The following is a 14,963-nucleotide window of genomic DNA, read 5'->3' on the forward strand; positions in this document are numbered from 1 at the left end:
ATAGGCCGCATGATAACATTTAAAAAAAAGTTTAAATCTGTGTGAAATTTTACACTGCATTCTTTATGTTTTAGATGATTGCGCAATGTATTGTAATATTAGTGGCTTTAAAAAATGAAATATGAAAATCACAAGAATTAGCTAAGGAAAAAGTGTTTTTAAGTTAAATTAATTACCGTTTTAAGGAAGGTGTGAATAAAAATAGTTATAAAAGTCAAGAAATTACGAAAAAAGAAAATTATCACTTTCACTCTTTTTTGCCAAAAATTAACAGAAATTGGACGGAAACAAAATGTTTTCAAATAGGTTCATATCATATAAGTAAAAAGTTTATTGATTTAAAAAAAATAAAAAAATGATTGTGGTTAATATGTGATGAAATGCGAACACTTCTTGGTCACACACTGAGACATTTGCACAGAGAGGTCACATGAGTCAGTCATGTGAGAACTTTAACTCAAACTGATTATTCATGACCTCATGGTTACTCTGGAAGAGCCATATGTGTTTTTGTGTTTTTTGGTTAAAACGGGTTTGGATGGAAGAACAGAAGAAAAAAGAACTGCAATGCTAGTGATGCACAGTCAGACTTTATGTCTTTGGAGACAATCAAACTTGCCTGTCGTTGACGCCACGTCTGTTTTTGGTGTACTTTTTCTGCAGGGTATCTCTTTTCAGTCAGTATTATAAAGGAAATAATATTTAATGGAGATGAAAATACATATATAATTATATGAATAGTTATATATTATACAGGTGTTACATATGAATATGCTAAAAAGAAAAAACAACACAACAAATATGATGATGAACATTATGGTTACTTTTTTTTTTTTTTTTTGCAATGCAGATTTATTTCATGCTTCTTAACTGAGCTTTGGCTCTCGAGGTGAATGTATACAGATTTTAGCTTCAGAATATATATGAGGTCCAAATGCAAATTCACCTCAGCATTACGCTCCAATGTGTGGGTAAAAATGGGAAAGACACTAAAGAAGGATAGAAAAAAAAGAAGATCCCTGTCGATAAAGGGACATTCGTTGGTGTTTTTTCATAAGGAAGGGGATTAAAGGTGCTAATAACACATTGGAAGGTGATGCTTTGTGAGTGCACTTGACCTTGCAATGTGCTTTCTTTTATATGATTATTTTTTCCCCTCCATATTTTTCCACCCTTTTTATTTTTGTGTACAAGATGAAAACAGGAGAAAAATGTTTAATAAATGAATAAAATTAATTAATAAATAAACAAATATAAATGGAAAGTATTTTGAACTCAGATACGGGTATTCATTCTTGATGAAGCACACTTTTTCTGATTTATTTTATTTTATTTTTAAAGAATTTATTTCTTTTTTTGTGGTGTTATTATTTTTTTTTTCCTAAAAAAGAGAGGATTGTTATTTTCTTTCTTTATAAATGTGTAGCTATAAAATTGTATATTTTTGAAACTTGTGAGACTGTAAAACAGTGTTCGCTAGAAAATAAAAGAATGCTTTATAGATTTACACAGAGTCAGATTTTATTATTTGATAAACCTGATTACCCAGATTATTGATATAACACAAATGACTAAGTATTAATTGAATAAATACAGAAGATTACACTGGCATTTAGAAAAATAAGATCAGGTTGCCATGTTAGCCGAAGATTCTTCACAGTTCTTAGTTTGCACAAAATTATAAATAAAAACAAACAAACAAACAAACAAACAAACAAAAATAATCAAGGCTGCATTTCCCAAAAGCTGCATGTTTGATCAATTTTACATTCTAAACTGTAAAACAAAACAAATAAAAAGCCAAACTGAATAGATATGAGGTAAGACTGGCACTTTTGGCACTCTAGCATGAGTAACATGCTAATATGGCTAAACACTATTAAAAATATTGTTATCATGAATAATTGTTCAGTTAAATGATGCATTCACATCATGTTTAAGAGCTCATCAAGACAAAAAGAAATATATAAAAAATAAACATATTATTCTGTTCTATCCCATTATTCCAACATCAAAGTGCTTGTTGTTTACTGGAGAAAAATGGAGACTATAGGTTTTATCTTACATTAGCTAGTAGTTCTAGCTGTGGTAGCTGGTTATGTTTGTATTCTATAAAATTACTAAGTCAGGTTACTAGCTGTAGTTGATTATGAACTCAAATTTTAACTAATTCAAGAATATATGAATTATTTCAGAGAGCTAAGTTAGTGCGGACTGAAAATTCCCCAAATTCCCTCCCAAAAAAAGTACAAGTTGCATTCAAATTAAACCGTGACTTGTGATGAACTTAATGTGATGATGTTATGAAGGCATAAAACTGCTTAACATTTACAGATGTGGCTCAGAGTCCGCTGCAAGCGAGAAAAAAAACTAATCCTTGAAAATCAAAGCATAACAATCATTTACCAGCACCACTTGCACATTACAGGAGTTATTGCTACATCCTCCATACAGTCCAAGCAGTCCACTCCATACAGTCCAAGTCGAAGCCATTTCCACATTTGGACCTTTGAAGGAGTTGCTGGTTTCAGGCCAGTGTGTTCTGTTATTCTGTGCAATTAAAAGTCCCGGTTTGATTTGAACGTTCTATGTATTTTCTTTTTAGAGGTTTCTGTTGAAAAGAAAGTTCTCTCCAATGCGTTAATACAACACTGCCATTAGCAACATTGTGACCAAAATTGTGGCTTATTAAGATAATCAAGATATTCTATGAAGTACAGTATTAGTCGAAATTGGTATGATAATAGAAATTATGAGTCTTTATTATACTTTTAAATATGTTTTATATTTTTAATATTGTTTGTAATATATACACAATAAAGATAAATAGCATACTGTGTATATATATATATATATATATATATATATATATATATATATATATCACCTATGCTGCTATTTAACTAATTGTACGCTAGCGGTCATAATTAGCTTTCAATTTGCCTAGCACAAATTGTTTCCATCATAAACCTTTTTAAGCAAAAGAGTAAAGTTAATTCCAGCCAGTTAACATAGATAAATAGTCTTAAGATTTTATTATCCACACAATGTCTTTTGTATAGTTTTCAACATCAACATATTTTATTTTTGACTTGTTCACTATTTATCATTTTTTTTTATATTTACAATCATAAAAAGTTTGCTCTGACGCACTTTTTAAACAAAATAAAAAATAGAAAAAAAACAACAATAAATCCTTAAACAAAATGAACATGCTAACAATAAATGGCTAGCAATAAATAGAAACTAGTCCTTAGTTAGAAATAACTGCTAACTTTCATTCAAATTTTATTGTTAGCCTACAGAGTAACAAATCCAAGTATGCCATGGTGAAGCCAGAGCTCACTAGCATTTTTACGAAAAACTCCTTTAATTAGCATAATTAATTCTATGGAGTTAAAAACATGCTAACATAGTTAACGATCAATTAAAGCTAGTACTCACAATTAGCATGATTTCCTGGTGTTCACTTTTAGATAAAGCTAGCATTTATATTTATTTTTTTATTTCCTCCCGAAATACTGTACATGGTAATTCCTGACATCACATTTAGTTTTCACTGGGTGTAAAAAAGTGAAAAATTGTATAATATCAAGGTATTTTATTGTCTTTTAATCTAATAACTTTTAACCAAGTATAGAACAACATGCTATATAAGCTCAATCACCAGAGGCTAGCTTAGGTTCTGAAGTCCTCTTTTTTAAGCAGCATGTTTTTTAGCTAATAAGTTTTTTGTTTTGTTTTATTTTTTATTTACAGTACTTAAGGAAACTTGACTGCTGGTAGCTACTGTGTGCCTAATTAAACTCAGTGTTGCTAGTAACTTCCATAATATTTTGATGGCAAAATTTAGCACAGCATGTAGCATCGTTTATCTCGAGGTAACGCATTCCAACATGCTAACATGACTAGCAAGATTAGCGGCTATTTTGCATGGTGATGTCATTTGGTTAAGCTTTCAAAAGATTTACTCTTAAACTTAACAAAATTTTAAAAGAAAAAAAACTTTTTGTGCTGCAGTGTGTTGGTTGTGTTTATATCTACATGTGATGGATGGAGGGCTGAAGGGAGGGATGGAGGAGTGGATTCAGTTCTGTGCTTCCGATTTCAGACTGAGTTTCAGTTCATCATCATGCTTTTGGGGACCCTCAAGAAGCTCCTTAGCGAACAGGGGAACCACCTACCACACACACACACACACACACACACATTTTAGGACATGAATGGATGGATGAATGGATGGATGGATAAGGTAAAAACAGAAACAGACAAGATACAAAGTTGATGTAGAAATTGAAGAAGACGAATGAGAGGAATTGAAAGGAAATCGTAGGAAAAACTTAAAGAAAAACACGTTAGATCATGAAACAAGAAAAGAAAAGAAAAAACATAATGATGGCCAATGGGTGGAGAAACTAAGGAAAGAATAAAAACATGATGAATGGATGGATGGAAAAATTAAAAGAGAGGGATCTGGAACAGATAACGAGAAATAAAAAAAAATGATGTGTGGATGGATGATCAGAAAATATGCAAAGAAAAAGATAAAGATTGGATCAAGAGAAAGAAATGAGACAAATGCATGTCTGGGTGGATGGACGTCCCATTGTGAGTGATTAATGAAAAAGAAAAATTAATGATGGACAAGTAAGTTTAGGAAGAATAAACATGATAAAACATGAGAATGTAGATAAAGTAAAAAAAAAAAAGGAGGATGGAGGAAAAAGGAGAAAAATTCACAGCGAGAGAGAGAGTGTGTGTGTGTGTGTGTGTGTGTGTTGGGTTCAGTTGCTCTCTGTGCTTTGTCTCCCTCTCCTGCTCATCTCATTTAATTACACACACTTACAAAGAAATACTGCTGCAAAAACACACACACACACACACACAGTGAAAGCCCACCTGTGCTGTTATGAGTTTTTTGCTCTTGGGTTGATTATTGTCCGGAAACTCCTCTCCAAAGCACAGGTCAATGACGTAGCGTGGCCTCGGTCCCCCAGCCTGCATGTGCTGATGTAACTCTACACATACATATACAGAGAGAGAGAGAGAGAGAGAGAGGCGGAGAGTTTGTCAGGTGGAAAGGCTTTAAATGTTTCACTGAATAGAATCGAGGTTTGGGGATTTTTGTAGTTCTACAGTACAGTAGATCTTGCAGTTGGTTCTTCATCTGGAAAAAAATCCTTAATTTCCCACCAATGTCTCCAATGATATTAGGTGTCTATATCTATATTGACTCCTGTGGGAGTACGGTTGGGTATGTCTGCATGAGACACATGCGCTGTTTAGGTTTTGCTTTCAGCAGCTTCGTTATAGTTTTGCTAGCTAAGGCTTTGCTAGTGTCACCAGAAATGTGTGTTATTCTCGATCCAAAATAAATAATGAAAAAGTAAATAAATAAAGTAGAGTTTAAATGCGGATTATATCACAGCTGGGAGTCCTAGGGAGCAAAAACATTATGTTCTTTCATAGATGACGGCTGAAAAGTGGTTAATGCATAGTGTTCTGGAAGCAGCCGTTTCAAAACATACATTCACGTACTGTAGCTTTACTTAGAGGAAGCATACGATTGCTTTTACCCTTCCTGAGCTGTTCCTTTAATGAGGAGAGCGCTGGGAAGTGGCTGTGAATAAAGATTAGGGAGAGAATCTCAGGAAATACTCTTCCTGAAAAACATGCAACTTTGGTATCAGAGTTTCGGTTTGCTTTTTGATCAGTGCTATCCTCTATGTCTCTACGTTTAAAACAGTGACATTCCTTACCAGACTTTAGGTGATGGATCAAAAATATAATAGAAAAAATGGAAAGAGAAAAAGAAAGAGAGAGAGAGCTTTGGTTCTTCATCCTCACCCTGCAGGAAGACGCTGATGTCAAGCAGTTTGCATGTCTTTTCTCTGTCCAGTTTGTTGGGTTTATGCGTGTGTTGGGCGAGTGGCCCGTCCCAGTACACTCGTCCCTGACAGAAGCGTTTGATGAAGACTCCATCCGGGGCGACCCACACCAACACCCCTTTCTCCAGGTGAGGCAGAAGACGACTCATGGCCTCGGCGATGCCCGGTGGGAGGGACAGAGTGTCCAGACGAGGAAAGGACAGAGTGTGAGCTGCACACGGCCCGTAAATACGCTCGTTCCCCACCGGAGCTGTACCCTGAAGGATAAAACATCCCTCTGCAGATGAGGTGATCAATTCCTGAACCATCTGGCCATGATAGAACAGACACACAAGGAGACGGAAGTCTGGGAACACACAGACACGATTTTACATTTATTAAGTAAGATAGTTATTAAGAAATAAATTGTAGGACAAGGTTATGAGAGTTTAAAACTCTGTTTATTTCTCTATATAAACCCCCGCTACACTAATGCACTTTCACTAGTGCTTGGACACCATCTAGGTAGAAAGTTTTCTTAGTACGCCTGATCGCTTTACATCTGAAACGCTGGCCTCCCAGGAACTCCTTTAATGGCGCAAATACGTGGAAATGTCTTGGAATGAGGCGTCAATTTTAAATGGATCAGGCGTCCCGCTCGCTCTCCGTAATTATTACTCTCGGGCCATTCAAATGTTTGAGTTGAACTTGTACAGTATAAAATAGCATGGCACGTGTGAAAGCTAACATCTACAATTTTGAATTATTTTTGAGCAGTGCCATCCTCATTATAGTATGTAGACATATTGTTACTGTTTGCGCGTGTGTACTGTATGTGTATGTGTATGCATGTGTGATGTAGCACTGAATGAAACGTGTGAAATATATTTACCTGAAATGGGGCACCATGAGGGAAACAGAGTGACATTCGCAGATCTGTCATACCCGACAACGTTGTTATTGCTGTAGAAATTCAACTTGCCGCCTAAACAAACACACACACACACACACACACATACCACATAAACACACATGTTAAAAATTCTGTTGGCATAAAAAAAAAAACTGTTGAACTTCTTCTTTCACTATGCATGATCGTTTACGAAATTTACAAGATTTATAGGAAAGTCCACACACATGCATGGTTTATTCTCTTCATTTTTTGGCTACATACTACTCCTAAGAATTTAAAACTACATTCAACCTTGTTATTTACTTTAACCGTTAGTCGCCAACAGCGGCAGTTGCAATTAATTAGTGAATTATGATGGCTGGAGGTGGGTAGGATATACAGTGGTGTTCAAAATAATATCAGTGCGTTGAAAAAAGTGATTAAGCTCCATATCTATATAATAACTTTTAATTTCAATCATATAAATGCATTGGACCTCCTGCACCTTCTATTCTGAATCACAACATTAAGAAGAAATTTGCTAAATGTATTATTAGTTTAATGTAAGTGAAGAAAAACAAATAGTCTGTTTAAAAAATAGCAGTGTGGAGTTCAATTAGAGAAGTAAATTATTCTGTGAAAAACAGGTGTTAAACAAGTTCCCCTTATTTAAGGATGAATGCAGAAAAGATTGTCCCGTGTGCAAGTAAAATGGGTCGTCCAGACATTGTTCAGAAGAACAGCGTACTTTGATTCAAAAGTTGATTAGAGATGGGAGAACATACTAAGAAGTGCAGAAAATGATGGGCTGCTCTGCTAAAATGATACCAAGTCATTTCTAAGCTTTAAAATGGAGACTAAAACCAGAAAGACGGGGAAGAAAACAGAAAACTACCAATCGAATGGATCGAAGAATAACAATATTGACTCAAAGAACACCTGTTAGTACTGTTATTATTAGAAGATGGCTATGTGAAACCAAGCTATCAGCAAGACCAAGCCCCCGCAAAGTCCCATAGTTGAAAAAAAAAAGACATGCTGAAGAGGTTACAGTTCGCCGAAGAACACAGTGACTGGCCTAAAGAGAAATGGCGCAACATTTTGTGTAATAATAATTGTTTTTTTTTTTTTCAAATCATACTTGGGGTGGAGCACCGCGCGCCCTGAACCTATGGAAGTATAACAGTGCCAAAAATCCTCAAAGCAAAACAGCATACTGAATCACATGAACTGAAAAAAAAATAAATAACGTCACAAAAAAAGCAGTTTGATTTTTTCGGCTTTAAAATTTGAAAATTTTAGACACTGCAGTTTATTGTGGTTGTATATTTCAACTGAAAATGTAATTCACGCATTTAAAATTCAATGCAAAAATATTTACCCTACTAAATTGCTGTAAATCTTCATTATTTTTCAGCCTCACAAATTCAGGTTGCAAAAATTCTGGTATTAAATTTCAGATTGACAAAGTGCGAGTCTTCAAATTCAAGTCGACAAATTTAGGTAGAAAAAATTCAGATCTTCACATCTGGGATATCACAGGAAGAGCAATGGACTGGCGATTTCTGGGGTCCATGTCACAGTGCACTTTAAAGTGTACTTTGCGAATCCTGCGAATGCTTGGACTCATGAACACACGCTGCGTCCCTCGGATGCAAATGTGCACAGAAAATATATACAATCAAAACCTCTCCAGTGTGTGTGTGTGTGTGTGTGTGTGTGTTCTACTAACCGTCTGATACTCTGCTGTTATTTGAGTTGTCATGTACAGCATCCTAAAAAAAAAAAAAAAAAAACAGTTAGAGTTAATGAGCTATTTTTTCCATTACGTCTCCAAAAGCTGTGTGTACAAATAACTGCCTATCTGACTATAAACCTTAGCACAAACCCATTTTTTTTACTTTGCAATTCAAACCTAATTAAATTGCAGTTAAAAAAAAAAAAACATTAAAGTTCAGCTCATGAAATCATGTGTGTGACATTTTATGTACCGACAAAGACGCATCTGCATCCCCATATTCTCAATCAAGCTACCAAAGTATTTTGTACAGTGCAGCAGTTAGCATCTTTGTTATTAAGTTACATGATTGTGGTCTTACTAGAAGTCTTTATCTACACTGGGAGTTTTACACTTTTTTTAATAAAATACCCACAATACGTGTTTTTGCATTCTAGAATTTTGAATTCTAATACAACTCAATAATACAGATCATACCACACTTAAGTCTGGACTTATAACTCAGGAATTATTATAACATTTAAACATCAAATGTCAGGACATGATTGTTAAGTGTGCTTTCGTGTTTCAGTGCATCATTCACCACCATGCCTGTAAATCCATATCCATTAAAGAGACTTGGCATGATGATGAGAGCGAGAGACAAAAAAAAAGAGACACTTAGAGAGTTAAGGAGAGACCTATGATGAGAGAACGATGGGAAGAGAAAGAGACACATGATGAAAGAGTGAGAGACAGTCAGAGAGAGAGAATGAGGGAGACGGGCAAAGAGAAAGACTCATGATATGAGAGAGACAGGAAGAGAAAGACTCATGATATGAGAGAGAAAGAGGCAAAGAGACTTATGATGTAAGAGACATCAAAAAGCAAACATATCGTCCTTCCGTCTGCCTTTCCTTTCATCTTTCTGCTCAGACAGATGTGATAGATTCGCAGTACAGTGGACAAATTTCTAAGGTCTAACCGGCGGCTGTCTGTGATGTAAATCCTTAAACCTGATTAAACAGAGCGAGTCTGAGGCTTTAATCAGGACAGAGCTGTTTGACTAGTCTTTACTGAACTGAGAAACTGCAGTAAAGTACAGACTGAAGTTTTAACTGAAGTCAATCTGTTGGCTGAGGGTGTACACCAGTTTGCCCACCAGGGGGCAGTAGAACACTTTAGACCTTCTCACAGTTTCAGTTTCACAGTCAGGGTGTTAGTGTAATATTTAATTATAGTCTACTGGCTGGGGATTTCCAAAACCCTGTCATGTGTGTGTGTGTGTGTGTGTGTGTGTGTGTGTGCGGTTTTTACCTGGCCATGAAATTCATTGTATGCTTTGCCCTTTACTGAACTGACGACAGGTTCTGAAAGACAGGGAGACACAAGAGAGAGATGAGACTCATGATGAAAGAGAAAATGAGAGAGAGAGAGAATCATTTCTTTCTTTCTTTCTTTCTTTCTTTCCAACCTGTTTCTCTGGTTTTCTTGCTGCCACTTCCTCTCTCACTCCCCAACCTGCATCATGCATTCCTTCCTTCCTTTCTACCTTTCTTTTTTTATTACTTTTTGTAAAATGTAATCTTGACTTTGTTGTTAGCAAATGTAACATTTTTTTTTTCTTTTCAAGCTTTCATTTATGACATCATTTCTTTTAAATTTCGGTTTTCTCGATCTTTAGTATTTCCTATAAATCTGCCTTACGCACGTACAGGATTTCCTTCGGGACATGCACTGTTCTTAGGGAAATGATAAATGATCTGATTAGGCAGAACTGTGTGATGTCACTTGCTGGGTGTGAGCGAGTCTCAGAGATGAGATTTGAAGTCCCACAACGGGTTCTTTCAGCCTCTCTACTACTGTGTACTGTGTATCCTGTATGTTGTACGTGTGTAGCACCTTCGTCCTGGAGGAAGGTTCTTTCGATGTACTGAACTGTATATGGATGAAATGACAACAAAAGCCTTCTTGACTTGACTTGATGTGTGTGTGTGTGTGTTCACCTGAGTGTGTATCCTCCACTATCCTGTACACTTTATACGGTGACGAGATGTCCAGTTGGCTGCGTTCAGAAACCTCCTGGAACTCTGAGCTCTTGTTGAGGGCGCAGCGTAGCCGAGTCTTCCACGCCGAGGGGTCGGCTCTGTCACGGCCCTCGCGGTATTTCCCTTTATACACCGCCCATGCCTACACACATACATTCAGTCATTAAAACATAAACATAGCCAAAAGGAAACACACGAATTTAGACTCTGTTGGGGTGAAAGCCAAAATTGCAGGGGGCCTCGCCAACACCATTCATCAGCATTATCTTACAAATAACTAACGGAGGGACCCGTCAATGACGGTAAAGAGTTTGAAATAGTTAAAAGGTTAATGTAATCAGTGATATTATTATTATTATTATTATTATTATTATTATTGATATTATTGTTATTATTTCAGGTTAAAGCCCACATACATGTCTGTGTGTCTTTCTGTACAGCAGAAACTCTCTGTCTTATTATGGTTGAGTAGGTTGAGTATCTTACGCCTTGTTTACACTATAAGTTGTATTTCCTTCGTCGTCACACAAATACACTCCCTAATACACTCCCTGTTCGTTAATTGGAGAGTAAATCACGGATGAGAAACGAAAAAAGTAGATCGGATAAAAATGAAGTTTTGTCCTAAAATGACTCGAATGCGTTACAATTTACTTATACCACTTCAGAAAATATATTTAAAATATTAGCTACTACCAGAAATAATATTCGGTTTAGATTTTCTAATTTATATCTATTGGTGCAGGTGTTTGTTTACATTGAGCGAGTAGCGCATTAGTAGATTATTTTAAAGTTTTCGCCCCTTAGGAGCCCCCAACTGGTCTGAGGCCCCAAGCAATGGCCTGCTTTGCCTGTTGGCAAGAAAAAAACATATTCATAGCCATAGAGCACACACACACACACACACACACACACACACACAGACTAAAGTACATATAGTCAAAAGGAAAAACACACACAGTCATACAGCAAAAAATAAACACATATGAAAATGTGAAAATACACACAGTCACATACAGTTAAATATTTACAATTACTGTACTGTATGCACAAACACACACACACACACACACACACACACACACACACACTAGGCAAAATGGCTTATACATTCAGACATTCAGACAAGCACACACAAGAGACTTAACAATGTATATGGGCAAAGACAGAATGGGACCTGATGGGTGGATAGATAGTTAGATAGATACTTATAGTATTTATCTATAGTATAGATAGTATTTCTTGTATAATCTACCTTTTTGTGTTATTACAACAATGAATTTAAATAGTTATCTTTATGTATTCAGAAGATCAGGTGCTGTTTACATTGCATAATAACGGCATTGTATCAAAGTTGATCTAGTACTGTCATGGGTGTTGTTCAGTGTTAAAGTATTCATTTTAATTCTTTTTTAAATCTGCTCCAGTGAAATGTTTTCAACATTTTAAATAAAGCAAAAGTTTTTAGTCTTATGATAAAAATTTACAGGAAAATTATCTTACAAAGTGTTTAGTTCACTATGCTAAATGCTAATTTTAAATGACTGACTTTAATAATATTTTAATTTGACTATGCCACAAAAGTCTTACACATTAAGTAGAAAAATTCTTTTTTTTCCCCCAGGCTACTGATATGCAATGCAATACCATCTCATGACTCTGGGTGGCAGCAGAGAGACGAAGGTGCCTAGCTAGCTCCTTTATCACGAGGATAAACACTTTACTGATACTTTACAGTGTACTCCCAAACAAGCATTTTTGGCGATATTTAATTACATCAGGATAGATGATTTTTCATAACTGTAAGTTATAAGTGTTCTAAACATTTTTAAGCTTGTACAACTAGCTTCAGTTGTACCGCTGTAACAGATAAATAAACACATTTAAATGTACCTAGGCGATTTTTAGCAAAATTATGAGTTGATCCAACATTTTAGATGAATACAGTTCCTTATAATTTGCAGTGTAGAATTAAGTTAAACACAATAAATGTCAGTTAAAAACTAAATAAGTTTTCTTAATCACTCACAATCTATACCGCTTTATCGTGTATACAGGGTCGCGGGGGCCTGGAGCCCATCCCAGGAGACTCCATCCCAGTACACACACATACACTCGCTCACATGCTCTTTCACACACTACAGGAAATTTGGGATTAATCTTTAGGCTGTGGGAGGAAACCGGCGTACCCAGAGGAAACCCTTCGAGCATGGTGAGAACATGCAAACTCCATGCGCACAGACCGAAACGAACCCCGTCCCTGGGGGTTCGAGGCCACGGTGCTAACCACTACACCTCCATGCCTCCATACATTATTATTGATGTTAATTAAAGAATATACTGCAGAATACAGTAAGTAAGAAAGGGTTAACTTGTGTAATTCTGACGCTTCAAATCCAACGCTTATATTTCACCGGTTTATTGGAACTCGTCCCTTGTTCCTGTATAAATATTAATCGATCTCACTAATCAGAATAATTGATTTTAACTCTAACGATAGCTGGGACCTTGAAGAGCGCAGCGTCCTCGTTCTGTCTGTAGTCCTGCTTCGCTGCATGTTTCCACGGGATTTTAAATAAAGTTTTCTCCTCGTTCTCCCAGCTCAGCCCAGCATATCTCCCACTGTCGATCTGTGCGATCAGCCATTCCCTCAGACGCATCGGGCTCTCTTTCTGTTCCATCTGTTGAGAAGAACGAAAGAAAATAAATCAAACCCCCTACATCAACAACATGCTGAACATTTCTTCTATACCCAGGCAGATAAGGTTCCGGAAAACAAGCTGTCACATGACCTCAGACACAAAGCTCTACCTTCAGTCATTTTCCTTTGTGTTCACACAGAGAAGTAGTTAAACTGTGCAGTACGTTTAAATAAAAACGGTAAAAATGCAAGAAGCTTTTAAAGGGGACTTACAGTTGCTCTGAGATGAAGAGTGTGTGTTCACATGTGCACTCAAATGTGTGCGCTGAACTGCAGCTCAAAATGAAAGAGAAAGCAAGACAGGAAATACTTTCGCTTTCCTCTCTTATGTTACTCACACACAATCTTTCTCTCTCTCTCTCTCACACACACACACACAAACGAGAACAGAAACTATTGAAGCAATTTTTTTGCATTTAAAGTAGCAAATTAAACTCAATCAAAAAGAGCTTTTTGTCTTTGCGAGCAATTAGATTAGACGTCTAACAGTTACTCCATCCTCCATGAACACTTTTCAACCCTATAGTGTTTTACTCAGACTGTGTGTGTTTAGCCAAAACACAAACCCTATAGAGTTGTTTATTTTAATTATTGATTTTAATGATGTAACTTTAATTTAATGTGGATGAATTTGGTAGAATTCACAAATTAATCATAACTCCAAAGTTACTTAAAGACAAAATAGAAACGGACAAAATAGACTCGAAACAGAAAAGTGTTTGTCCTGTAATCAGGAGACCGCGCGGGGGGATTCCTGGGGGATTCTACACTACAGCCATCTGTTGCTGGAAGCCTAGAGAGGAGATTGGATTGGTGCCATACTGGCAATCGTACCCGTGGGACCCACAACCATCAAAGACAAAGAGCGCTTTGCGTTGATTATTATTGGCTTAGAGAAATCGTTTGTTAGACCTGGAAGCGGGGAAGTTTTAGCAACTCAGCAGGTTACTGATCAGAGGGTCAGCCGTAGCAGAGTAGGTCAGAATGAGCGAAGCCCTAAACATACCAACATGACATCTTTTCCTTTGCACATTCCATATAATTTATATACTTTGTACTTTTACATTTACATTTTATATATTTCCTTAGATATTTGTAGATTTTTTGTAGACTTTTCTAGTGCAATTTGCCTTTTCTTACCTTTTTATTGCATTTCATCTTTCCTTTTTTTAGGTATGAATAGTGGTAATAGCATTTAACTTTTAACCCAATAATAACAATACCTTACCGCACTTTTATGCCAGTTTACAGATGTAAATGCAAAACGAGCACCATGTATCTAACTAAGTAATAGGACTGATACTTATGTGATAATGATAAGAAAATAAAAACTGGTGAAACTTGAAACTGTAATTACACACGTCAACACTATTCGACTTACTGTCTGACTCCTGAATAAAAACGGGTTACACCAGAATTAAATTGTGTTTTACAACAGTGGGGGTGAATATTTATGCACCCACAATGTTTTGTCATTCATTTACAAATAATTTTCACTAATTTTACCTTTATTGAATCAATTCAGCTTTTCATTTTTAACAATAGTCATAGTCACAAAGCTGCTTTACAAAATCAAAAATAAATATGTAAATGAGTTTAAAAAGTATATGGAAATATTTATAAATTATTATTATCAGAGCAAGTATTCTTATGAGCAAGTCTGTGCATAGGCAATGATGGCAAGGGAAACTTTCCTTAAGGGGAACCCATCTTCATAAGAGATAGCAGGAATTGATCT

General features: G+C 36.0%; 1 protein-coding gene across 1 annotated transcript; it reads right to left on the reverse strand.

The window, feature by feature from the left end:
• Positions 1–24: 24 nt before the first annotated feature.
• irf10 (interferon regulatory factor 10) lies at positions 25–13,538 on the reverse strand. The gene is made up of 9 exons (XM_053482076.1): positions 13,439–13,538; positions 13,032–13,205; positions 10,483–10,666; positions 9,794–9,846; positions 8,492–8,534; positions 6,760–6,852; positions 5,848–6,234; positions 4,900–5,018; positions 25–4,180 (listed from the first exon to the last, which is right to left on the reverse strand). The coding sequence occupies exons 2-9, from the start codon at positions 13,203–13,205 to the stop codon at positions 4,088–4,090; spliced, it is 1,146 nt and encodes a 381-aa protein (XP_053338051.1). The 5' UTR covers positions 13,439–13,538; the 3' UTR covers positions 25–4,087.
• Positions 13,539–14,963: the final 1,425 nt, after the last annotated feature.

The sequence above is a fragment of the Clarias gariepinus genome, chromosome 22, assembly GCF_024256425.1.
Source record: "Clarias gariepinus isolate MV-2021 ecotype Netherlands chromosome 22, CGAR_prim_01v2, whole genome shotgun sequence".
Taxonomy (NCBI): domain Eukaryota; kingdom Metazoa; phylum Chordata; class Actinopteri; order Siluriformes; family Clariidae; genus Clarias; species Clarias gariepinus.